This window comes from Pimephales promelas, chromosome 3 (assembly GCF_988280905.1).
Source record: "Pimephales promelas chromosome 3, fPimPro1.hap1.1, whole genome shotgun sequence".
Lineage (NCBI taxonomy): Eukaryota > Metazoa > Chordata > Actinopteri > Cypriniformes > Leuciscidae > Pimephales > Pimephales promelas.
This window is the reverse complement of record NC_142771.1, coordinates 12,435,981-12,460,812: the sequence shown is the minus strand read 5'-3', so window position 1 is coordinate 12,460,812 and position 24,832 is coordinate 12,435,981. Positions and strand designations below refer to the sequence as shown.

General features: G+C 39.7%; 2 protein-coding genes across 6 annotated transcripts; both read left to right on the top strand.

Annotated features, from left to right (window-relative positions):
- Positions 1 to 201: 201 nt before the first annotated feature.
- pglyrp6 (peptidoglycan recognition protein 6) lies at positions 202 to 3,486 on the top strand. 2 transcript variants are annotated; one of them, XM_039662753.2, is made up of 5 exons: positions 202 to 321; positions 768 to 1,577; positions 2,601 to 2,811; positions 2,938 to 3,232; positions 3,367 to 3,486. In XM_039662753.2, exons 1-5 carry the CDS (start codon positions 258 to 260, stop codon positions 3,379 to 3,381), a joined length of 1,395 nt encoding a protein of 464 aa, XP_039518687.2. In that variant the 5' UTR covers positions 202 to 257; the 3' UTR covers positions 3,382 to 3,486. The 2 variants fall into 2 exon arrangements, with proteins under 2 accessions (XP_039518687.2, XP_088984394.1); XM_089128268.1 differs by lacking the exon at positions 3,367 to 3,486 and having other exon boundaries at positions 2,938 to 3,244.
- Positions 3,487 to 4,069: 583 nt separating this feature from the next.
- wizb (WIZ zinc finger b) lies at positions 4,070 to 22,031 on the top strand. 4 transcript variants are annotated; one of them, XM_039662696.2, is made up of 17 exons: positions 4,070 to 4,310; positions 4,839 to 4,993; positions 5,299 to 5,476; positions 5,757 to 5,841; positions 6,758 to 6,924; positions 7,022 to 8,479; positions 10,625 to 11,092; positions 11,237 to 11,605; positions 14,022 to 14,174; positions 14,764 to 15,333; positions 15,501 to 15,959; positions 16,069 to 16,584; positions 16,692 to 17,231; positions 18,359 to 18,570; positions 18,671 to 18,962; positions 19,052 to 19,214; positions 20,535 to 22,031. In XM_039662696.2, the coding sequence occupies exons 2-17, from the start codon at positions 4,889 to 4,891 to the stop codon at positions 20,851 to 20,853; spliced, it is 6,054 nt and encodes a 2,017-aa protein (XP_039518630.2). In that variant the 5' UTR covers positions 4,070 to 4,310; positions 4,839 to 4,888; the 3' UTR covers positions 20,854 to 22,031. The 4 variants fall into 4 exon arrangements, with proteins under 4 accessions (XP_039518630.2, XP_039518632.2, XP_039518633.2 ...); XM_039662698.2 differs by having other exon boundaries at positions 4,813 to 4,993; positions 5,760 to 5,841; XM_039662699.2 differs by having other exon boundaries at positions 4,813 to 4,993; positions 6,758 to 6,909.
- The last annotated feature ends 2,801 nt before the right edge of the window (positions 22,032 to 24,832 follow it).

Genomic DNA, 24,832 nt, shown 5'->3' with positions numbered 1-24,832 from the left:
TGAATCCTTTTCGAATCTTAATTTTTTAGAGTGATTCTTGACATGTTTTTCTTTTTGTCATGTGTTTTGGCGAGTTTATTTGGGGCACACTGAAAGCAGCTGTCACTTTCTCAAACCTTTATTGCCGTTTATGAAACACAGTTAATCAGTATTTGCTTACATAAGTGTTAGAAGGTATTTATAATGCGTTTGAGGTGCAGGGAAACACACATCCATTCTGTGTGAACGGAGAATCAGTGCTCGTAACTTCTGTCCTCATGGCTTGGCACTTGCCGTTGCTTGTTTCTTTGCTTGTGGTGTTTGCCAGTGGCTTCAATGAAGGTAAGTCGTGTTCAATCTTCTAGTTACTATTCAATTATCTACACTTCATCTGTGTGTACAGGCTTTAGAAATAATACAAACTTTTTTGATGACTTTTCACTCAAAAAATTACATTTATTACCATTCTTGTCACTCCAAAAAGAAGACGTTGTTTCATAACGAACCAAATCAAAATATTAAAGAGTTTTTTTATATAATAGGTAACTATATAAAAGTAACTTATGTGACTAGGATGTTATTTTCTACATCTGCTAAAGCTGTATGGTAAGTTAACATGTTAACAAAAAGTGTTTTACTGCTTGGGTTCGGGTATTTTTTGGATTGTGGAGAAGTTTTTGGGTCTAAAACTTCTAGATGTTTGATTCCTTGTTATTTGACTCTTTTAATAGCTGTGGTTGCATTATTACTATTTAAAATGTTCATGTTTTCTTTATTTGTTTCATTAGCGACCACCACAAGGCGCATGGATGACTTCATCAGTGCGGTGGAGAGAATTGAAGCAGAGAATCCAGGACTTCAGATGCTCGACGTGGTCAAAGGTTTGCGTAAGGCTGCTGGCTTTGAAACCGACCTCATCAAGCGTCACCTGGGCGTCCTCAGTGATGCACGCGACCTAGCGACAGAGCCAGACGTCATTTCGTTCTTAAGCAAGGTCATTAATCACAGCATCTCACAGGTGGGTGAGGAGGAAGGTGTAGTTTTGACTGTAGATGGCTCAAATGTGGCGTTGGCCCCAATGCTCCTTGGACTTGAGGCTGGGCTGCAGTCGACCGTCCAAGGCCTGTACCCTTTGACCTTGACCGAGAACCTGGTTGCCTCTTTGGTCCATCATGCCCACAATAAGCAGTCCAGCGCTCCTCTGGGCACTAAAGGTTTTTGGGATAGCATTAAATCCCCAAAGGTGTACACTCTCTCTGGTTTGCGCTCCTTGGCAACAGACGCCCTAATAACCGGAGGAATGGACGGGTTCATCCTCGGGTCGGAAGTTTCCACGTCCGACCTTCGTGAGCTTTCACTGAGTGACTTGCTGAAGAGTTACTACAGCCACCAGCTTAACGCCGCAGGGTTGGACGCAGCGCCCCGTCTGATTAGTCAAAATCGAAGGATGAACTTTAAAAAGATCGTCAGCTTCTCTTTGCTGAAAAGCCAAGTGGTTCAGGCTGTAACAGTTCGTCGTAACATAAACGAGTCTGAGAGGAAGAGGCTGGATGATGTCGTGAGCGAGGGGTTTGAGCTTTTTGTCCATGTGTATGCGGGTAATTAAAGCTATGCATTTATTTATTTATTACTGATGTTAACCATTTTATACTGATTAGTTATATGTATATGTAAAATATATATTTATATGAATACATTTTTACTTTTTTGATTTAGTTCATTTATTTAAATGTTAAAATGACTCTATTTTAGAGTTTTAACTTTTTTACTATATATTTTTTTAAACTATATGTATTTATTTAAATGCATTTCCTTTATGTGTTTTACTATTATATAATATATTTCATACTAATATATATATATATATATATATATATTAGGGCTGTCAAACGATTAATCGTGATTAATCGCATCCAACATAAAAGTTTGTGTTTACATAATATATGTGCGTGTATGGTGTATAATTATTTTGTATACAAATACACACACATGCATGTATATACTGTGTATATATATAATTGATATTATATATAAATATTTATATTTTACATGGATGGGTGTGTATTTAAATAGAAAATAATTATACACTGCTGTACACACATATATTATGTAAACATATATATATATATATATATACATACGTATATATATATATATACGTATATATATGAAGAGTTCAGATGCAAAAGCCTCTAAGTGCCATTTGAAATTTTCTTCTAGAATGATCATTTTTTTTATCAAGCTTGTATATTTAAGTTCAGTGATTTCACTTAAATGGCAATGATAATTACCTATTAATTGTTATTTAAGTGAAATTACTGAACTTAAATATACAAGTTTGTCAAAAATCATCATTAAAGAAGAAAATTTAAAATGGCATTTAGAGGCTTTTGCATCTGAACTCTTCATATATATATATATATATATATATATATATATATATATATATATATACTGTATGTATATGAAAATATATATTAAATTATTTTATTGTTAAATTAGGAATATTTTTTAATAATATCACTAATGCACTACCAAGTAAACCACTTTATTTGTGACAAATTTGCAATCTGTCAATCGCAATTTTTTTGTTCTCATATTGCTTTTTTTCCCCTGCCAAGTTTGTCCCAACATCATTACGAGGTCTCAATGGGGGGCTGCATCTTACATCGGCTCTCCCTCCTATCTGTATCTCCCTGTGCCGTACCTTTTCATCCACCACACATATCAACCCTCCCAGCCTTGCACCACCTTTGAGCAATGTGCCAGTGAGATGCGGTCCATGCAGCGCTACCACCAGCAAACCAATGGATGGTCTGACATTGGATACAGGTTAGGAAAGTCCTAATGGGTTTTTTTTTTAAATAATTTTAGATATCATAAAGCCCTCTGAACTGCTTTTCTTGCGCTGAACTGACTGATTGATTGCAATTTAATTTCTTGTTCTTCCCCCTGAAGTTTTGTGGCAGGCTCTGATGGAAACTTGTACGAAGGCCGTGGCTGGAATTGGGTGGGAGCCCACACTTACGGGTACAACTCCGATGGCTATGGTGTCTGCTTCATTGGAGATTACACCTCCACCATCCCCTCCACCAGTGCCATGAACATGGTGCGGTACGACTTCACAAGCTGTGCTGTGAACGGAGGTCGACTGTCTTCATATTACTCCTTGTATGGACACAGGCAAGCCGCTTCCACAGAATGCCCAGGAAATGCTTTCTACCGCCAAATCCAAACATGGGAGCATTACGAGGTAAAAAGATGAACAAAAATGTTATGGGATTTTATTGAACTGTGGTTCTGATCTTCTGACTGCTCAAAATTGTTTTGCTGTCCCTCCCAACAGTTCATACCTTAACCGTGTGTCTGTCTGTTTTTGTCCTACAGAGCTATTTGCCTTGATGACTGTGGCATCAACAGTGGGCATCTAATTGTGTCTCTGGAACACAGTGCATGATATAGGCTATTACATGCATCCCTCATAATAAATGCAATTGCTTAAAAAAATACTTTTGGTCTCAACCACACTTTTTTTTTTTACATTGCTCCTAATAAAATGTGCTGTGGTTATAATTAAAACAAGGCATTTTAAATCAACACCCCTTGAACACTATTGAAATATTTTAGGTATTTCATAGCTGTAGTAGTTACACTAATGTATTTGTAAGGTATGGACATTGTACAATATATGACTGAGATAGATAGATTGATAGACAGAAAGATAGACAAAATGGCAGATGGATATAGACAGATATATTATATTATTATAACATATATTTTATCTAATTACTTAATACATTTTATATATATCGTATTTTTACATTATATGAATAAATGTCTTTAAAAAAACGTTGCAATATATTTTACGTGTGTTTTTAGCTGACTCGATTATTTTACAGTTTTTAACTGTAGCATTTTACATTCTTTTGCACTTAAAATGAGTGACGTTTGCAATGTCATTCAAGCACTAATAAATGTGCTGAAATTAGTCAGCTATACCGCACTGACCAAGTCTAATTTATCTCTCAACCTGCTGTGAAAGAGTTACACCGTGGTTGATACATAAACTCCTTTCCCCTCCCCACCAACGTCACCATCCCTCCGAAAACTAACAACATGGAGTCCGGTGTTTAGAGTGCAACGGCGGTCTTCACCGTTTGCTAAACCCTAATGCTTTCCCGGTGATCCTGAGGGAAGGCTGCGACATAAGTTACAGCGCAACGCACACATGCTCTATAAGCGCCCGTGCGTTCGTGCCACTTGAATCCAAATAGGACATGGAGAAAGCGATGTGATTGGAAGCAGAGAATTCCAAAGACAGGCCGCTTTCCGTGAGTGTTGCACAATTTCATCCTAACCGCACACATCCTAGGAAATGTTTAACAGTCTCAGATTGTGTTGCTGGGGAAGGACAGCGTTTGCAGATGGTCCAGTATTAATAGCGCAAGTTATAAACGCATGTGAACTACATAGACGAGCACCATATTTTCGGGAGCCGGTACTAGCCTATTTTTTTCTCCAGTAAAAAACGGCCTCCTCTGATATTATCAACGTAGGGAATGAGGCATGATAAAATAGGTCAGACAGAGTGATACTCCACATGAATTCAACACAGAGATTTAGTTAGGCTATTCAAATGCATTCTTTCAGAGACTGAATAGCACAGATCAGTATTTAATTCATCCCTGTATTAACCTCTTGAATTTGCAAACATCTTGCAGATGCTTATTTGTATATTTTCTTTAAATAGCCCATAAAATAGAATACTAGTCCATTTCTATTGCTCTCAGGCGGTCATTAGATTGCATCTTAGTTGTGTTTGTGTTTGTCCAGAAATGGAATTGCTCTTCATAATGTAGGGCAGGACAGGTGGATTGTATCTGCACACAAGCCTGTGCGCCAGAGGATCATGGAGCCTGAGGAGGATCTCTCGACCAGGGACTCCCAAGATCTGATGTCCAACCAAGGGCTACTGCCTTCAACATCAACATCCTTACTCAACTGCACCTTCCTGGTATAGCCAAGGACCTAGACAATGGATCTTTTTAACGTTTTTTTCCTCTTTGCATTAATTTATTACTGTTTTCCAATAGAAAAAAAAACAACTAACTCTTACAATATGAATGTAAATCATTACATGCGAGTCATTGTTTTAATACAGTTAAATGCCTTTTAATCATAATTAGTCATTGCACTGTTATTGTATACATTTCTGAATCTTATCTTTTAACAATTAGCGTACAAGTGTGTGAGAATCTTATTTCTCTCCTGAACAGAACTATGTAATGTTGGACTTGTTTCAACCCTCTGAACTCACAGGGGGGGTTATTGCATTGTGATGACGTGGAGAAGGGGGATGGAAATGGAGAATCGGAAGGTCCAAACTGCTTTTTCCCCACACTGGAACATTGTGGTAAAGTACAGAAAAGTCCACGTTCTTCAGGCTTTCCCTCATCTCTCACATGGGACTCGGACTCGGAGAAAGAAACCTTGGATGGTAATTGTCTCTCTGGTTCATTCTTATTTTCATGTCAGTGAAAAATACATGGGCGTCTATCTAAATCATAAGAAACGTCTTGAAATGAGATTTTGCAATCATTCAGCTACATTCAGGCTGAACTATTCTGTGTTTGTACTGTAAAACTTGTCTGTCTGTGAAAAGTGTTAATGGTTTTGTTTGTCTACATTCTGTATTTATAGCTGTGAGTCTACTGCTTTCTGTTAAGTCATGTGTATATTGTTTGTGTTCCTGTGTGGATTCGAATGGTTTATGTCAGAAGAAGAACTTCAGCACTTTTCTAACCCTCATGGTCTGGCTGCTCACAGCCCAGGGAGTCCCACCTCTGTACTACAACAAGACAGGTGAGATGCAGATGATTATATGGAAAGACAGGTTTATTGACAGGGGTGCACATAACATTTTTTGGTCTGGTTCTCAAGGGAGCACCTGGATATTCTGATTGGTACTCACACTTTATTCGGCAAACTTATCCAAAAAGCTTTCTTCCTGACTGCTCTCTAACCCTCTGTTGAAATTAAATATAGGTTCAAGCTGCATTTTTTATTTTATATTGAAATTAATGACACATACAATAGAAGGAATATTAGACAGAATGCACAGATCGAATATACTGACATACATCTGATTTCTTTCTCAACTGTTCACTTATGACATAAGAGAAAACTTGCCGAGACATGTATTTTTGACATAATTTTGGGTGTATATGTCCACTCAAGCGCAAGTAAACACGAAAGAGGAATCAATTCGGTGTTCGAGTGCTGACTGAAACGTGCCTCTTTCTCTCCGTGCGGCTTTGCGCACAGATAAGTTTTGAGCAGGTGAACACAATTTTATCCTCTTCTTTCACTTTTAAAATCGTTTGAAGGTGTAAATTGGTATGACAAAACATGTCCAAATTATAAACTTTCACTCTATTATGGTTAAACTTAGCAGTTAATCTGCGAATCACATGGGTTGCACACTTATTGATGACTAATAATTAATGAACACACATCATCATATGCTATCTACCAAAGATAGACAAAAGTCCTACTCCAGTAAGTAAGCGTGTCTCTGTACCCAAAAATGTTGGCGCTTCCCTCCACGTTTTCTGCTGCAAATTGTTTATTTTTTCCACGCATGGTCACCTGCGCACCAGTTATGTGTACCCCTGTTTATAGAAAGGTGCATATATGCGAATTTTAAATATTGAGGGGATTGATTGAGATCAATATAGAGCTGAAACCTATTCATCAGTCTTAATCCTTATACTTGCAGCTTTGACATTGATCTGTGCCAAGAACCTGTGGAAACCAAGCACTTATTTCTTGATAAAAACCCACTTGCCCCCTTGGAGGTGGAGAATCAAGGAGATGTTACATACAGGGAGCCAACAAAAGACTCCAGCCTACCGAAGCGTGCAGCAAAACGTAAAAAAACGAAAAGTACTGTACCTCAAACATGTTTGAATTCATGTCAATACCACCATGTGAAATAAAAAAAATACTCAAGTCAATAAAACCTTTCCCTATTTGCTTGCAGTGGGAAAAGACAAAGTGAGCCAGGTACCTGGTACTACACCAAAAGAGGCATGCCAAAAAGAAGAGAAAGTTAAGAAGAAAGTCCTTATTTGTAGAGGGCAGGAAGAGAAGATCCCCAAAGAGGCTGATGTATACACCTTCCCAGCAGACTCTGAGCCAGAGAGTCCACCACCTGGACCTTGGGCACACTGCACTTTCATCCAGCGCAGAAGGAAAAAGAGGGTCATACTGAGGCCTTTCTCTGGTTTAGGCACCTGGCAACGTACAACGGGAGCCGGCAGAAGGACCAGGGGAAAACCCTCTGGAGCAAAGCAGCGTAGGAAAACCGCAAAGGATGGGGGAGGGATGTTCGAGGAAAAAACAGAGAAGGTACGGGGTAGGCAGAACTCAGTAGTAGACCCCCAACTGGACGAAGACCTCTCCCAAGAGATTTTCACGTGTGTAGAATGTAGCATTTACTTCAAAAAACGTGCCCATCTACGTGAACACATGCTTGAGCATGGCCAGGTCGGTACACCTGGGAAGAAATGGGAATGTGGAGAGAAAGAAGCTTGGAACGCACATCTTAATAAAAATCCTTTTGAATGTATAGAGTGTGGTCAGGAGTTTGTAGACAAGGTACTGCTGCTAGATCATCACCGATGCCATGAGGAGTCACGGCAGAAAATCCTTGAAGAGATTGGAAAATTAAATGAGGGGGAAAAGCGGGTGGCAGTGCAAGCCAGTTGCAGCAATGCATCGGAGCCAGTCATCCAAGAGTTAACAAAGGTCAACTGTGGCCAGTTCGTGTGTCCTGAGTGCAACTTTAGCTGTGATGTGCCTCGAGAGCTTTCCGAGCACTCCAAGACGCACACCACCCGAAAAAGGGCTGGGGTTTATCGAACTTCACCCCGCTTCCAGCAGAAATCCTGCAAGAAAGGACAGGTCCAGTCCTCTGCAGATGTTACACCAACTTTTATCACTTCACCTCTTAACAAGAGGTACCCCATCCGAGCATCCAAGAAACCTAAAGAAACACAGCCCAACATTGCCCCTTCACAGGTGGACTTATTGTCTTGTCAAAGTGCTTCTGCAACCACGGGAGAAGCCACAGACCAACCTGATAAAGCATCCCTGCGTGCAAATACAATCCATGCGGAGGAGTCGAGACAAATAGGAGAGACATCTCTCTCTATGGAAGAGAATGTCCTACAACCTCAGCACCTAATGTCTCCTCCAAATCCAAGGGCTGTTCCGCGGCGTAAGGATGTGGCATTCAAGAGCATAGGAAAAAAGCGCTCAGTCCGGGCTGCTAAGAAAAAACTGGGGCGCACAAGAGCAAGTACAAGACTTGATCGTAAGGCAACCCTGACTACCGATGTAACAAAGCAAGTCCGAATCTCCAACCAGACTGCAGATAAGGGCCAGAAAGAAGACATTCCAACACCAGAACATGATTCAAAACAAGATTCCAAAACAGGTAAGTCAATAACAAGTTATAACACCAAGACCAGTCAATGCTTAGCTGTGTAACTAAACTGGCAAGGCCATAGCAATGGCTTGGCCTCAGTTCCTAGGAAACAGACACATGCACTTAGGCAAAACTTGAATAATCTACATACAAGTTGCTTTGGATAAGGTGTTTGCCAAATGCATAAATGTAAATGTAGTCAGTAAATGCTAACACTTAGTATTGTCAACAGTATTTGTGTAAAGGAAACTATACTTGTCAGTGCAACACTTACGTAGGGAACAAGAGAGGATGCAAAATATCATAAACTAATGGTATATTTATCATTAAGTTATTAATGCATTTTCAAAAAGGTTATGTTTTTATTTTCCATAAATTTCTCGCCATCCACTTATAACATTGTCACATCAAATAATAATCACTACAACAGAACAATTAGAATTTGCAGTCACAACTCTAATTTCATATTTGGAATAAATGCATTACCTGGACTTCTGTCTTTGGTCTTGTTGTGATGCATGCTTATGTGTATGTATGTGTACTGTATGTATTCTTGTGCTATTGTGATGCCTAGATTCATTGTGCCTGAGTCAATTGAACCAAATTTGTGTAATGGAACAGCCACTGCCACTGGTTAAAATAAGCCGCGTTTCCACCACAGGAACTTTCCCCATGAACTAGGAACTTTGGGGTGGTACTCGGTGTGTTTAGACGGGAGACACCCCCCCCCCCCCCCAGAAAGTCCCTGCTGGCGAGGTGGTACTTTTTCAGAGTTCAGGAACTTTCGGGGTGGGACTTGTGCGCTGAACAATGCTGATTGGTTCTTACCATGCTATTCTTTCTGCCCGATGGCGCGCGTTTGTCCCATCCATGTCACGGTCAATGTCCGCTGATAAAAAAACTTCTACTTTTATATCTAGCATTACGAGCTTTCTGAATACGCTTTGGGTGCTCTTCTCTTTTCTGCCGTTTGTTAATTACCTCGTTAGTAAACCAATCGCACACAAAAGCAGCAAAGCTTGAATCTCCTCCATAAAAAAAACTCAAAACAAACGTGCAGGCTAGGAAGAGCCCTCGCACGCAGTTTAACATAATGTTCCCGCCTCGGACCGGTACTTTAGTACACGGTGTAAACGCAGTAAGCAAGCGGTCTGGGGGAAAAAAAGTTCCTTTGAAAAAAGTTACTGGGACAAATAGTTCCTGGTAATTGCGGTGGAAACACGGCTATAGTGACTCTCCCCATTCCATTGGCCAGTTACTATAGGTGTGAGGTGTAACTTCCTGTTCCATTGGCCAACCACTGTTGGTGGTATAGTGACTTTCTCCCTTAAATTTTTACTGTAGGAGAGAAACAGTTAATCCAGTCAGCGACCTTAGTCAGTAAGGACCAATATTTTGATGGGAGGCAAATACCAAGTCTTGAAATTCTAAAAGCACACAGTTCACATGCGTTGTGCTTGGCCATAAACTTGAAGAAATCCCAGTTTTCACCCTGGCCTTGCACCTGAAGAGTCAGCCAGCGTTTGAGGAGCTGCAGAGAGGCTGGGGTTGCTTGAAGGGCAGCACGCCCAGCTAAGAAACAAGTTATCCCACGATCTCATAGAGTCTCTCAGCTATGACCTCCCCTCTCATTCAGCAGGGTGATGGGTGAAAGATGAGTAGAGCAACAGATTCTAAATGGTTGCAGAGTAGTCAGGCCAAAAAGGAGAATAGTCATCATTTACTTTCCATAATTGTTATTCCAAACCCATATGACTTTCTTTCCTCTGTTGAACAAGGAGACATTTACATGGACAGTCACAATACTTTTTCCTTTTTTGGAGCCCCTGATCCCAATATGCTTTGCTATAGTTGTATAGAAAAGAGAGGCATGAACATTCTTCAAAATATCTTGTTTCATGTTTCATAAGAAGTTTCATGTTTCATAAGAAATTTGTGTTTCCGACCTGTTTCAGTGTTTCTTTTTGTGTAAAAGAAAACAGAATTTCCATATAGATCAACTTTTATGTTTAACTCAGCTTGCCGTCATTTTCATTGCATCCCACAAACGTTTTTTTTGTTGCGTGATAATAATTGATTGCTCAATAATCATCTTTGTATTTTTTTTTTCTTCAAAACTGCTAAACACTCTTAAACGCTCCACTTTAACCTCAGGGAGTGAGCCACCTGCCAGTGCTTTGGATCTCAAAGCCTGCTCCTCTTTACCAAAGAAGAGCAGCAAAAAGCTTGAAGTACAGGCGGAGGAACCCAATTTTAAAAAAGACAAATCTGATAGTCAGGGGAGGAACAGAGAAGACACACTTGTTGCTGCTAAACTAGAGGATGGTGATGATGATGATGATGATGATGAGGATGAAGATGATGAAGATGTTGTAAATCGTCTTATTGGTGCATTAACTGAGGAAGATGATGAAGATGATGATAGAGAGGGGTTGTTCAAGAGTGTGGAAAGAAAATGCCCTTATTGCCCAGATCGATTTCATAATGGCATCGGACTAGCCAATCACATTAGGGGTCACCTGAACAGAGTGGGTGTCAGTTACAACGTTAGGCACTTCATCTCCCCAGAGGAGGTTAATGCCATTGAGAAGAAATTCTCCTACCAGAAAAAGAAGAAAAAAGGTGAGGATACTTCTAAATGTTAATGCAGATGTATTTTGCCTACTATTGTTAATGTCTATGAACTTGAGGTCTCATGAAAATGTATACAGAACCAAAGGCGTGTGTAACTTTTTTTAATGTAATACTTTCCATTGCCACCTCTAGTCGCCAACTTTGACCCGTCAACCTTCAGTGTTATGAGATGTGAGTTCTGCAGTGCCGGCTTCGACACCAGGGCTGGTCTCTCCAGTCATGCCCGAGCCCATCTCAGAGACTTTGGCATCACCAATTGGGAAGTCACGGTTTCTCCCATTAATATTCTCAGAGAGCTTTTTGCCAAGCATCCAGATCTTGTTCTATCCACTCCTCCCACACATACTCTCCAGTCAAGTCAAGAGGAAAGCTCTGATGAAGAGCAAGAGAGCAGGAAAGATATTAAAGATGAGGAGAACATGACTACAGATCTTGCCACTCTTTCTTCTCACTCTCCAAAACAGCACTGGAAAGAAAAACACAATATCAGTGAACCAGAGGGTAAGTGAATGGGATTTACTTCTTGATTTCTCAAAGATTGACCCATGGTCACTACATAGTTATAACTAAGTTCTTTTAAATCAATGCAAAAATGGCTTTTAGAAAATAATGGTGCAGAATTCAGAAAGAAAATAAAAGTCTTGACAAAATATATTTTGACAATAAATATTTGTTATTCTGCATTATTTCTGCAATTACTCAAATGCTAGCTTATTTGTACAAAAAGGTCAAAAGTTCTTGCTTAGAACTATTATTAGCACAAGATGCTTTTTGAAACATTGTATGTCATTGCTGTATAACAAGGAGGGTTCGCTTGTGGACTCAAAACAAAAAAAATACAAAATCACCGGTCTCACACTTTTTTAAATGTGGTGTTTAGATGAATTTTCAAAGGTTAAAGTGTCATTCTAATGTTCTTACATTACTTGCTCATCATAAGTTACTTTTCTTTTACATTAATAGCCTGCTCGCCTGCTTTGTGGCCAGAAGTCCAAAATATTGCTAGCCAACTAAAGAGAACCTGTAAAGCTTGTGTAATGTTGTCTGGGGCAGTTGTAAAGGCAGTTCTAAAGATGTTTGTATGGTGAAGTATACTTGCTAATTTAATGCAACCTTAGTTAATGCAGGCTAATTGATGTCTGTCTGGTATTTAATAGTTATCCTAGTCTCCGCCTTTATTCGGTTCGTCACGCCTTGGTGCGTTGTTAGTGCATGTGTGCGGGGCAAAATGGCTGCTTCCACCTCCCCGCAGACACAAACAATAGCGGAAAAATTGTCTGACTGTAGGTGCTGTAATAAGTCCGATGCGCTGCAGCCGCTGAAGGGTGAGTGCATGCACTTCTGCGCAGTGCATGGAGATGCATGAAAGATATGCTCGGAGCTTAGCCACTTTCCAAGCTTGCATGGCATGCAATCGTGTTAACATTTAAGACAAGCTCCTGTCATACCCGATGTGCATTTTAAATGACTGATGCCTGAATTGTCTAGTGAGAGAGTGCGCGTACGAAAGCCACTGATTCCCCTGCTGTCTGTCACTTTTCTATCTGAAAAGTGAAGGTATGAGACATTATGCGCTCGGGTACTTAATAAAAGCAGTTTTAGATGTCCTGTCAAAATGACGGCTTATTTTTTCAGTGTATAAATGTCTTATGATTTCCGAAATTAGGCTGAGTCTTCGCCATTTTACTTGAGGTGCTTTTTTAATGTTGAAATGGAGCGCGCGCCAACACTTTATTCATTATTCTTATTTATTTTTCCGCGCACTTTCAGAAAAAACGTTTTTGAAAGGAATAATGACATCGCTGCTTGTTTTCTATGTTGTCCTGAATAAGTTATTTAACGGTTGCCTTTAATCTTTAACTTACTGCATTTGATGTATTTTGTCTATTTGTCTGCTTATTTCAGGCGATATAACGTTATCCCATTGACAATGAATTTTCATTTTCAATCTGAGGAGAAAAAGGGCTGATGTTGCTAGAATTGTGTCTAGGACAGATCAAATGACAGAACAGAAACGCCCACCGCAGGAACGCGTTCACTGCTTATTATATTGAATATGCTGAGAAGAGCAAGACCAGTAGGAGCTTCAAAAGAAAAACACTGTGTGCTACGAATGTAGTAGGCTTGCTGAATTTGGGTGAATAAAATATTGGTTATGTTCATCTAAATGTTGGCCTCAAATCAAAATAAAACAAGTCTTAAGTCAGATAAACCTGTTTTATAATCTAGTTTTCTAAAAACTAGAATAGTAGCATAAACTTTTGGCTTTTTGAGGTCAAGATTATAGCTGTACCTATGGTTTCATCTCCCAATTTGTCAGTTTTAAAAACAGTACAGTTTAATGCTGCCTCAAATCACAATCTATACTGTGAAAGCCCAGACTAAATGCGCATCTAACATTTTCTTTGTGGAACATTATGCTTAATTTGTGAGAAAAATAAAATGAGTTCGAAATAATTGTTTAGACACAGAAGAATATATTAAACTTTTGCCAATTAGTGAAAGACTGTAATGTTATGAAATACGAACGGAAATGGCGGACCATAATCTCAAAATTCAAGCATGAAATTGATGTGAATTTTAAGGGCTATATTAGTTAATTGAAATTATTTATTGCATCTTTTGATGAAATCTACAACCAACTAACCAATTTTGTGATTTCCTGCCCCATAATGAAAAAAAAAAAAAATATTTACCAGGTGTCTTTTACTAAATCTCTCAAAATCACATAGCCAGTAAATTAAGCATGAATTAACAATAAATAATTTAAATGTATTATTTATCATGTACAAATGTTTAAGGGAAAGCTAGTAACTGTTAGTTTTAGGAAAACATTAATTTCAGACCTTTGTGGTTATCCTTGGATTTAGATAATTTAGCTCATTTAAACAATTTGTCTTTGTCTGTGCATATGTAGGTGGGGAGGAGGCAGAGGATGAGGAACAGGAGGAAGATGAAGAAGAGGAGGCTCAAATGCCCCATACGGATAAGTCGGCCACAAGTCCAGAAGAAAAGACCCTGTTTACTCTAGAGGAACAGAGCCCTGAATCTAAAGAGACCGATTCTATGGGTAATTTGAATTTTATTTTAATTTTTCACCCAAAAATCCAAATATATTCTTTAAAGGTTCACCCTCTTTGTTCCACAGAAAAATACATTCATACAGGTTTGGAATGACTTGATAGTGAGTTATTGTGGACATGAATTTTTATTTTAGGATTAAATATTTCTTTAAATACATACAAGTCGCTAGTGTTAATTGCATCTACATGGATATTTGAGCTGATGGGATGAAACGTCATATACATTTGCCCTTATTGGTCTGGTCTGCCATCTTTATTTTTCTGTCTTTTTACATGATAAGTTTTTATTTCCACAGTGGCGAGTCAGTAAATGACTTTACACTGCTTTTTGATTAACTGTGCAGTCATGAAAAGACCAAATGTTAATGCCCTCCAAGACTCAATTGAGAAGGGTAACAATCTGATCACCTCAAGAGGTGGTTTGACATGCATACAAGATGGAATGCATTCCAAGTCTAAATGCATCCTGTTGCATCCAAGTCATTAATACCCAATTGGTTTGCAATCCCATCTATCAAAATTCATGAAGTGAATAAGTGTATATAGGCATTGTATCACCATTTCTCTCCTTTCCAGGCTCCAACTTGTTGAAATGTGAGTTTTGTGGTGCTACATTTGAGACACGTCGTGGTTTGTCTAGCCATGCCCGCTCTCACCTACGACAGCTGGGTGTTGGCATGTCGGAGAACAGTGGAGCACCCATTGATCTCCTCCACAAGATCACTAAGGAACGTTCAATTGATGCATGCTTCTCTGGCACCTGCCCTACTATGGAATCATCTAAGAAGCCCCAGCACCATATCCCTATTGTTCCTATACCTAGCCCCACAAAAGATGTTGAAACTGAAGAAGGACTGCTGGACTCAAAGCCCCCTGTCCCGTTTTCTGTAGCTGCTTCCGCTATTAAAGTTTCATCTTCCCCAACTACTCCATCTGCAGCTGGCTCTCTGCCTTCCTCTCCATTTGTAAAGTCTCGATCCCCTTCCCCAGTGCTGAGAAAGGCTCCAATCTCTTCCTTACTACCTGTGTCTTCCCCACTGCGATCCCAGGAACATAAGACCTTAGGAAAGAAACAGTCTACAAACCTCTCCAGTCCAACCAAACCATTCTGGGCACCACAAGAGACAGATGCCCCTTTGAACCTTAGTAAGAAAGCATTTAATATACTAAATACTAATAAAAAATTTCAACACATTTGTTTGCGAATTGTTTTTATAGTGTTGGGGTCATCAATTGATCCTTCTTGCAAATGTATTGTCTGTATGTCCTTAAAATCTCTTCTACTTTTCTGTTCCTCTCACTTTCTTTTTTAGCGATGGACATGGACTCTAAAGATATTATTTGCCAGTTGTGTGGTGCATGGTTTGAAACAAGAAAAGGCCTTTCAAGTCATGCTCGTGCACATTTGCGCCATTTTGGGATTGAGTATTCAGAATCCAAGGGCTCTCCCATTGACTTACTCAACCGTTTCATCTTGACTGATGACTTTAAGCACAAAGCAAATTCTTTTCTCTCCGATGGTCCTGAGGACCTGAGGTCCAAGAAGATCAGCATGACTTCCCTCTTACCCTCCACTTCTTCCTCAAAGAGACATATTCCCTCCAGCCCTGTCCTACATAAAATGGCGACTTCTTCTTTGAAGACAGCCATTGGCTCCAAAGCTACCTCATCTTCTACCCACACCCTATTGGGCCCACCTCCAAAGAAGCTGAAACCCTCCTCTTTGCAGCTCCTTCGTTTCAGTGGTGGGGAAGTGATGTCCTTTCCTATAGGTAACAACTTTTACGTGTTTTGCATGTCCTTATTTATTCTTTGCTAATCACATTTGGTAATTTACTCACATAAACTTAAGTCTGATGGATTGTTCTGTACTTCTATCAGAGCCAATGAAAGACGTGGGCTGCGAATTCTGTGGAGAACTTTTTGAGAACCGCAAAGGCCTCTCCAGTCATGCTCGCTCCCATTTGCGCCAACTTGGCATCACAGAATGGTCTGTGAACGGCTCACCTATTGACACACTGAAAGAGATTATAGTCCGTCGAGGCTTACCGTCCATCATGCCTCTGAAGTCCCCCAAATCCCCCTGTTCTTCCCCGGGCCCAGGAATGCCTCGGCCTGCGGCCCAGTCCTCTTCCCCACCAGGGAATGTTCTTGGGCGCCTACCTTTTCATTTTGCCAAAACACCAAGCCACAACCAGCCTACTTATCGCAAAATGTCTCCTTCGACATCTGCTGCCAGTTCCCCCCAAACAGTAGAGCTGGTAAAGCCAAAACCAGAGCCTGAAATTGTAGAAGTTACTATGAAAGGATCGGACATGGGAGTAAATAAAGGCTACAGTCCAGAGCCATTACATTCCAGTTTAATTGCTTCAGATAATGTTTATCCTGTCAACTTGGGTAAGTTTTTTTTCATACCTGTAGTCTTTGTTTGTTTGTTTACTTTAATCATGTTTAATGATGTTAATGGATGACTGAATCATCTGTTACGGTCTTTCCTCCTACAGTCATGACTCAGGAGAAGGAACCTTCCCGGGATATTCGCTGTGAATTCTGTGGTGAATTCTTCGAAAACCGCAAAGGCCTCTCAAGCCACGCACGATCACACTTGAGGCATATGGGTATCACAGAGTGGTCTGTAAATGGCTCGCCCATTGACACACTGTGGGAGGTCATGAGGAGACAGGGCACAACCCCTGCATCTGTTACCTTGGGCATAAAGGAGGAACCGGGACAGGATGGTGGAATTTCATTGAACAGTCAAGGCTATCAGACCTCTGCCCTGTCCCGCAAATCACCTCTTAACCTGTTACACTCTGGTTCACGCCTCCATAAGCATGGGCTGGGAAGCATGACCTTGTCCCCGACCTCACCTGTGGGGAAGATTTTTGGAGTGTCTCCACTGAAGAAGAAGGTGCTGGTGGAGGAGGGACAGCCAGGAGAGAGGACACTGCTCAACCAATCTAAAAACTTCTCGCCTTCCCCACAGGACTATTCCTTTAAGGGTAAAGCCTCAGCAGAGAAGGGCCATGGGATAGGCCACATGGGTAAGGGTATATTTTTGTAAGACTCCTTATTTGGTTCTTCAAACATCGTTTGAAGGCTATTTGTTGTTCAATGTCTTTGTTGCTTCCATGTTTGCACAAGATGACTCTCAAATAAATAAAAGACCCCAATTCAGAATTTAAAGACTTAAAATAGAGCCAATCAAGTTTGTAGTTATAAGCAAAAATACGTATTAAAAATGACCCTATTTGCATTTTTATATAGATGTTCCTGGTATACAGAGTACCCAGCTTTATTACTTAAGTAAAAGTGCAGATACCCCTTGCTAAATTTTACTCAAGTACAAGTAAAAGTACTACAGTCAGATGTCTACTTAAGTAAAAGTACTGAAGTACTTGTTTTTAAAAGTATTTGAGTATCAAGAGTACAAGAGTACATTTTCTAAATATTGCATTACTATTGCCACAGTGCTTACATTTATGGACAGAAACGTCCTACATGGAGTTATGAAAAATGTTTATATTAATACCTTGGAGAATGTAAAAGGAATTGAAAGTAAAATCAAGTCATTTTCATTTTTTTTTACCATGTTGCTTTATTTAACATTTAAGAAAATTTCAGAAATAGTGTGGCGAGGTGGGGCGACGGGTCGGCACATTCACGGGATGGACCTGCTGTGTCTCCATCCATTGTTTTGTCCATGGTTTCGTCTCTTATCTAAATCTGACCATGGAGTTGACTGTGGCAGGAAAGCTGAAGGTGATTGCTGATAGGCTGACCCAATCAGTGGCGCCTAAACAATCCAATCACGTTTGAGAGGGAAACAACAAATTGAGGGTTTCCGAGATTTTTCTTTTTTCCATTTTTTTTTTTAGAAGTAATAACGGGTACTCGCGGTTATGGATGGAAATGTAGTGGAGTAAAGAGTACAATATTTGCCTCTCAAATGTACTTGAGTAAAGTCATGAGTACTCACCAAAAATGATATTCAAGTAAAATGTACTCAAGTAAATGTACTCTGTTACTGTCTGGCTCTGCTGGTGTTATTGTGAAATACTAATTGTTTGCTTGTTTAGCATTTTTTTCCTTTTTGAATATCCTTATTTACTTATATCCTGAATATTCTTAAAAAACAAACCAATGTGGCTTCATCTTTTTTCCTCTTCAGATGCTAGTTGTGAACTCTGTGGATTCTACTTTGAGAACCGGAAGGCATTGGCCAGTCATGCTCGGGCACATTTACGACAGTTTGGCGTGACAGAGTGGTGTGTAAATGGTTCGCCTATCGAGACGCTGAGTGCCTGGATACGCAGCCGTCCACAGAAGGCAGCAGAGATGCAGCAAAGTTATGTGCAAGGAGCCCGCTATACCCAAAAGAAAGTATGAAAGCAATTACTCCCTAGTAATTGCAATTCTGTGGTATCTAGCTGTGAAAACATGAAAAGATTGGATCAATTAAAATTTCTGTATTCTTTTGCAGAGGTGCAGTTCCACTCTCTCACCATCCTGTAACTCTGTCCCTACAAATCCCGTTTCCCAAAAGCCTGCTGTGTCCAAATGGGCATCTCTCACTTTGCCTCAAAAGAGGGCAATTGAACGTGATGCCAACAGTTGTTCATGGGGGTTGTCATCGCGGGGAACAGACGCTAAAAGCAGGAGTGGAAGTTCCACTCAGCATGGCCTTATTCCACAGCCTGGCAGCCATCATTCCAGTAATGCTCTTCCACATGCACAGGTGGCCCATAGTGAACTCAACGTGCGTTTGCCACGAGGTCTGAGCAAAACTTTACCTTAATCTCTTCGTCTTAATTTTTCCCTATGTATTTGCAAAATTGTAACCTGCCGATTTCATTCTCTTAAGGATTTGAGAGACGGCCACTTAAACACCCGTCACATGTTGAAGGAGGGGAGGGAGAAAGTGGCCCCCCAAAGCCTCGCTCCAGTACCATTCCTGCCCTTGTGCCAAAGCCCCCCTCCACCCCACTGGTTAGACTTGTGGGTAAAATTTACTCACTCAAGTGCCGGTGAGTTGAACTTGCATATTTAGTCTTGATAATCTAGAGAGCTGCCTGGATATCTACAGCCTACATAACTAGCTAAAACTAGTAAGTGACTCTTGTAAAATAATCTAGATAGAAACATAACTTTGGTCTAAATCTTTTCGTGAGATCTTTGTGTTGTGAGCATGTCTATTAACCCTTAAAATGCCTTAATATCTTGGTAGTCAGAACGGCGAGTCCGATTACTGGTTCTGGAATCGATTGTTGTTTTCACTGTTGTTTTCTATTCTTTTTTGATTCTTGTTTATTTATAATATAAAAAATAAATGTCTATAGCTCTGATTGATTTTACTATTGTCAAGCAAGAGGCGAATTAATGATACAATGAAAAAGGTTATAAATGAGGAGTCGATTCCCCTCAAATGAACGGATCTTTTCCAACTTGTAATTCGATTCGAAATCGATTCCCAGCCCTAGTAGTCAGTTAATTGGTAGTCAATGTAGTTCATTTAAGATCACATTTATGTCTTTATTGTAGATGAAGCCTTGGTGTGTTGATGATATTTTTAAAATAGCTTAGACATTTCTTTTTACAAATGTGTAAGCCTAGCCTGGATGCCAGCCCGAACTCCGCCAACAAAATTTTTTGGTCGGGAAGTTCGGGCTGGACTCGATCCATTGAGGGGTGATTATGATCAGTCAAAAAATGATCGGGCCAATCAAATTGCCAGGGCGGACTTTATACGATGATGGGACGCAATCATCACGTTATCAAAGAGCGCTTCACTGGTTTCCCTCAGAGATGACTGCAGCTGGAGAATTGAGATAGATAGATTCCACTCTCGCGTCTGTTGTAAAATAAATCGACAGTGCATTAATTTTAATAGACAAACAGAAAAATCATGGCATTTGTCGATCGGAAAGATATTTTTGCCGTCCTTCCTACATGATTCGGCAAAAGTGTAACTTATCAGCTGGCTCTGACGGTCGCTAAGAAGATGGGACGTAATGAAAAGCCTGTGGTCGTTGTGGTTTCTCCTTTGGTGGCACTCATGGAGGACCAAGTAAAAGAAGCAACACTTGTTATTTAACTTCTAAAAAAAGTAAGTTCTGTTGACAACTGTGATATGCAAAGTAGTTGACTTTGTGGTTGTAGGGCTACCGACTATCCAATTGAGTGTAGAGTTGTTGATTTTTTTCCTGGTTAGGTTAAGACACCCCTCATAATCAAAGCCCTATGGAGGAGTTTCAGACTCACATTCTGACCAGAATTTGAGTATGACGAAGTCAGGCTAGTGTAAGCCCTCAGAACCTTATCTTTTTTTTGTAATTCATTTCTTTTAGGTTCTGTGACATGGAGTTTCACGGCCCTCTCTCGGTACAGGAGGACTGGATCAGGCACCTGCAGCAGCACATCCTCAATCTTAACTACAACAAGACTGCATCACCCACAAACAACACTCCTGTCCAAAGTGGCACTCCTGCTCCAAACCCCATTGTCTCAGCTGCTACCTCCTCTTCCACCACAACCACAGCTCCTGCCACGACCCCGTCCACGCCCTCCCTAATGCCCACTTCAGCCTCCACACCTACACCCACTCTCAACCAAGTCTCCGTTGGGCGTCCGGCCACAGTAGAGCCGATTCCTTCGCCTGCAAATTAGACCATGATCTGTTATTTTTGGTTTCTTTGAATATTTCTATCTCTGATCAAAGGGAGAGATTTTTTTTTTTTTTTCGAAAATTCTCAGCTAGCGACCTTCTTACCCTGACCTACATCACAAGCATCTGTTATGATTCAGGCGCGAGGTAGGTGTGTTGCCATGACAGTTCTCATCTCCCTTTTGCCTCGAAAGGATTGATCATTATTTGTGGAAAAAAAAAAGATATCACAGTACAATGCACCTTTTCATGCATTTATGCTTTGGAAAGGAGAAAGAGTATGTGGTGAGTTCAGTTTTGTAAGGCCCTTATGCCCAATGCCTAAAATGTATTGTTCAAGAGGAACTCTTAAGACTACAGCAAAACCATTTAGCTTACCTAATGTATTGTTAAAATCGTCGACAAATCAGAATTACAATCAAAAAGGCACAGAGAAAAAACTATAAAGCACTTAGACAAAAGGCCTTGGCCCTTTTCTGTTTCTAGCATTTGCAAATTCACAGTTTGAAGCTGTTTTAACTGTGATAATCAAGTACAAGCTTGCACTGCCATGCAGTTATAAAAAGAGATAGATGTGTTCATGTCAAAACGAGACATGCTTTTCCTTTTCTGTTCCCTTGGATCCTTTTCATTATCCCTCTGCAATCTTGATGTTTATATTCTCAGTCGAATCTTGCAACTTAGAGATGATCAAACTTGTCTGGAACCATTTGCTGCTAAATATTTAAATAAGCTAAGCACACTTAGTTAAATGCATTGTTTTAGCACGTCCAACATTTGTACTCGATAAGCATGAAAAAGTACGTCATGCCTTCCAGTTGTTTTCGAACATACGTATTTATGCCTTCATTGCTCTTTCATAAGGCACATTATTTTGTAGCTCGTTTGCACAAGTTTATGCATTGCTTGGCATAATGCTTTGAAGATTTTGATCCTAGATCGCTCCATTTTCACTTTCAACAGCAGCTTTCTTGTTATTTCTGTGCTTGACACAATGGAAACTCCAAATGAAACAGTTGACTCCGCTGCCTAAAAGCTTTTTAAATGGTAATGACGCTTTCTGAGAAATTGCCTTGAAACAAGTTGATGGGCTGAAGTATTTTAGTCTTATAAAACTTAAAGGGTTAGTTCACCCAAAAATGAAAATTCTGTCAGTATTTACTCACCCTCATGTTGTTTCAACCCCGTAAGACCTTCGTTCAACTTCGGAACACAAATTAAGATATTTAAGATAATAAGATCACTCCTGCATACTAGTCCATAGGCTTCTTGAGGGAATGACTTGCTGTCCTCAAAGTCATTAAAGACATCGTTAAAATAGTCCAAGTGACTACAGTGGCTCAATATTAAGTTTATCAAACGAAGAGAACACATTTGTGCGCAAAAAAACAACAAAAATAACGACTTTATTTCAACTATTCGTTTATTTGTCCCTCTGCGTGAGTCAGGTTACTAGTTTAATAGCGTAAACTTCTGTTATTGTACGTCACACGCATCACACACATGACCAGCGTCGGCCAATAGTGAGCCTACGTGTGACGTAGCTTTACGCAATCACACTACGTTAACTGACTACAGGCCCATGGAGAAGGAAGTGAATAGTTGAAATAAAGTCGTTATTTTTGTTTGTTTTTGTGCACAAAAAGTGTTCTCGTCGTTTGATAAACTTAAGATTGAGCCACTGTAGTCACTTGGACTATTTTAACGATGTCTTTAATGACTTTTCGATGGCAGCAAGAGTCATTCCCTCAAGAAGCCTATGGACTGTATGCAGGAGCGATCTTAATATCTTAAATATCTTAATTTGTGTTCCGAAGATGAACGAAGGTCTTACGGGGTTGGAACAACATGAGGGTGAGTAAATACTGACAGAATTTTCATTTTTGGGTGAACTAACCCTTTAAAATACGATAACCCCCCCCCCCCCCCCCCCAGTTTTCAAAAGAACCCAAATTGATGGCTCTTTTGAATATCGAATGAACTGAACTATTTGGCTACACTACATTGAATGTTTTACAAGAGTAAAAAGACGATGCACTTTTGTCTGCAACGAATTAGGGAGCGTTCGTGTATTTAAACTCTTATAAATATATATATATATATATGTTTAGTTTTATTTCTGAGCATAAAGTGCTAAATGCCTATGTATGACGCTTTTTTTCTTAAGAAGTTTTTACCTGTACCAATCTGAATGGCGTTTTCAGAAACACAAAAGCAAGAAAAGGATTTTAAGAACTGTTTAAATTTAGCCAGTGACAGAATGTGCCAAAGAGGACGTCACACATGTTTTGGTAGCTTTGGTAGTTTTAGCTTTTGCAAGTCCCCGTTCGTTCTGTTTTGTCTTTGAGCAGAGGACGGAGGCATTTGCTTTAAAATAAATAGAAATTGACAACTAGGTATAGTTTACTATGCGAGTATATACCATACAAGCTCACCATATTCGTGGTGCTTGATTCATCCAAGAATTGACTGTCGATTTTTACCGCAAAAACAGTGACTGCCTCCCAAACATACGAGAGCTTTTGCTTATGTTTCCATATCTTCACAGGGAAGCGATGCCAAACTGCTCCACTATGGATGTTTGTCGCAGCTTTCACGACTTAAATCTGACTGTTAGGTTTTTAGTATTCCAAAAGGGAATATTATTGATATATCTTACCTAACATATGTATAGAAGATATTAACGGTTTAACACTTCAAATGTGATCTTTGTGAATTTATTTCGATTTTTAATGCTGTGTATTTTTTAATGAGATGTGCATTCCTTTACTTGCAGTTACATACCAGTGGAATAGATCAGTGTTTTATTTTTTATTCCGTCAGTTTCTCTTTTAAGATTAAGTACATCGGTGCTCATGTGAACGAGTGGATTTTTAATTGAAGATTGTTTCAAAGGGAGATTGTCAAGTCCTCGTCCAAGGACTCTAAAAACGTGTCTTAAATGCAACTGCTATGTATGTTGTTATTGGTTAGTTGGGTCATTTTGTGACTGTTTCCCAGTTGTGTTTCACAGCAGATGGTGTAAGATCTCCTAAAGATCTCCTCAGCTGGTTTAGACTGCAGTCTCTGTACAAGTATTTGTGTTGTATGAGAGAGAGGAAAACATGACTTTTTGTGACTGAAAGATAGAAGTGCCATGGAAGTGTTGACCAGAGACGGATTCATGTGAATCTGCTCTTGAATGAAAATCATTAAATGTGCTCGAAACTCTCAGCAAGTTGTTCACTCGTCATTTTTGATTCATAACTCAGCAGGATGATCAACAACGCCCTGATTTAATTGGACGGAGTCTAACATTCCTTTGCGTGCGTCTTATCAGCGTTGGGAATTGTAAACAGTCCGATAGCAAAACAAACCGCTAGTGAATGGTTAAAGTGGATGTGATGGGAACACGATTATAACAACCTGAACTCTTGTTCTAATTGTGTAAAACGTGTGCCGCTTTCCATTAATAGGGAAAATTGTTGTGAGAGCTATTATGGAAAAAAATAAAATAAAATAAAAATAAATTGGCATGCAAAGCAGCAACATTGTATCCAGTGTTTTGGCAAAATTCGAAATGGTCGTTTGTTCTGTAGGACTGGGTGTCGATTCCAAGGCATTGGGAATTGAGTCTATTCCTAAAAAATATGGAATCGAACAATCCCATTGGTCTGTACCTGGTAATCATACAGTATCATAAAAATGACATAATCTGGTTTAACATTTATTTCATTGTAGTCATAATTTGTAGAAGGAATCCAAGACCCTATGAACCCTTTCTACTGACAATTACAGTGGGGCCAAAAAGTATTTAGCCAGCCACTGATTGTGCAAGGTGGAAAATAGATATTTGGTCACCCACAAACCAGCAAGATTTCTTGCTTTCACAGACCTGTAACTTCTTCTTTAAGAAGCTCTTCTGTCCTCCACTGGTTACCTGTATTATTGGTACCTGTTTGAACCCATTATCTGTATAAAAGACACATGTCCACAGCCTCA

Bases quoted from the DNA above. Each gene is read 5' to 3' on its own strand.
- wizb (XM_039662696.2), top strand. From the start codon at position 4,889: ATGGAGCCTGAGGAGGATCTCTCGACCAGGGACTCCCAAGATCTGATG. The intron at 6,925-7,021 runs GTACTGTACCTC...ATTTGCTTGCAG, and splicing joins AAAACGTAAAAAAACGAAAA to TGGGAAAAGACAAAGTGAGC. The intron at 19,215-20,534 runs GTGAGTTGAACT...CATTTCTTTTAG, and splicing joins ATTTACTCACTCAAGTGCCG to GTTCTGTGACATGGAGTTTC.
- pglyrp6 (XM_039662753.2), top strand. From the start codon at position 258: ATGGCTTGGCACTTGCCGTTGCTTGTTTCTTTGCTTGTGGTGTTTGCC. The intron at 322-767 runs GTAAGTCGTGTT...TTGTTTCATTAG, and splicing joins TGCCAGTGGCTTCAATGAAG to CGACCACCACAAGGCGCATG. The intron at 2,812-2,937 runs GTTAGGAAAGTC...TTCCCCCTGAAG, and splicing joins TGGTCTGACATTGGATACAG to TTTTGTGGCAGGCTCTGATG.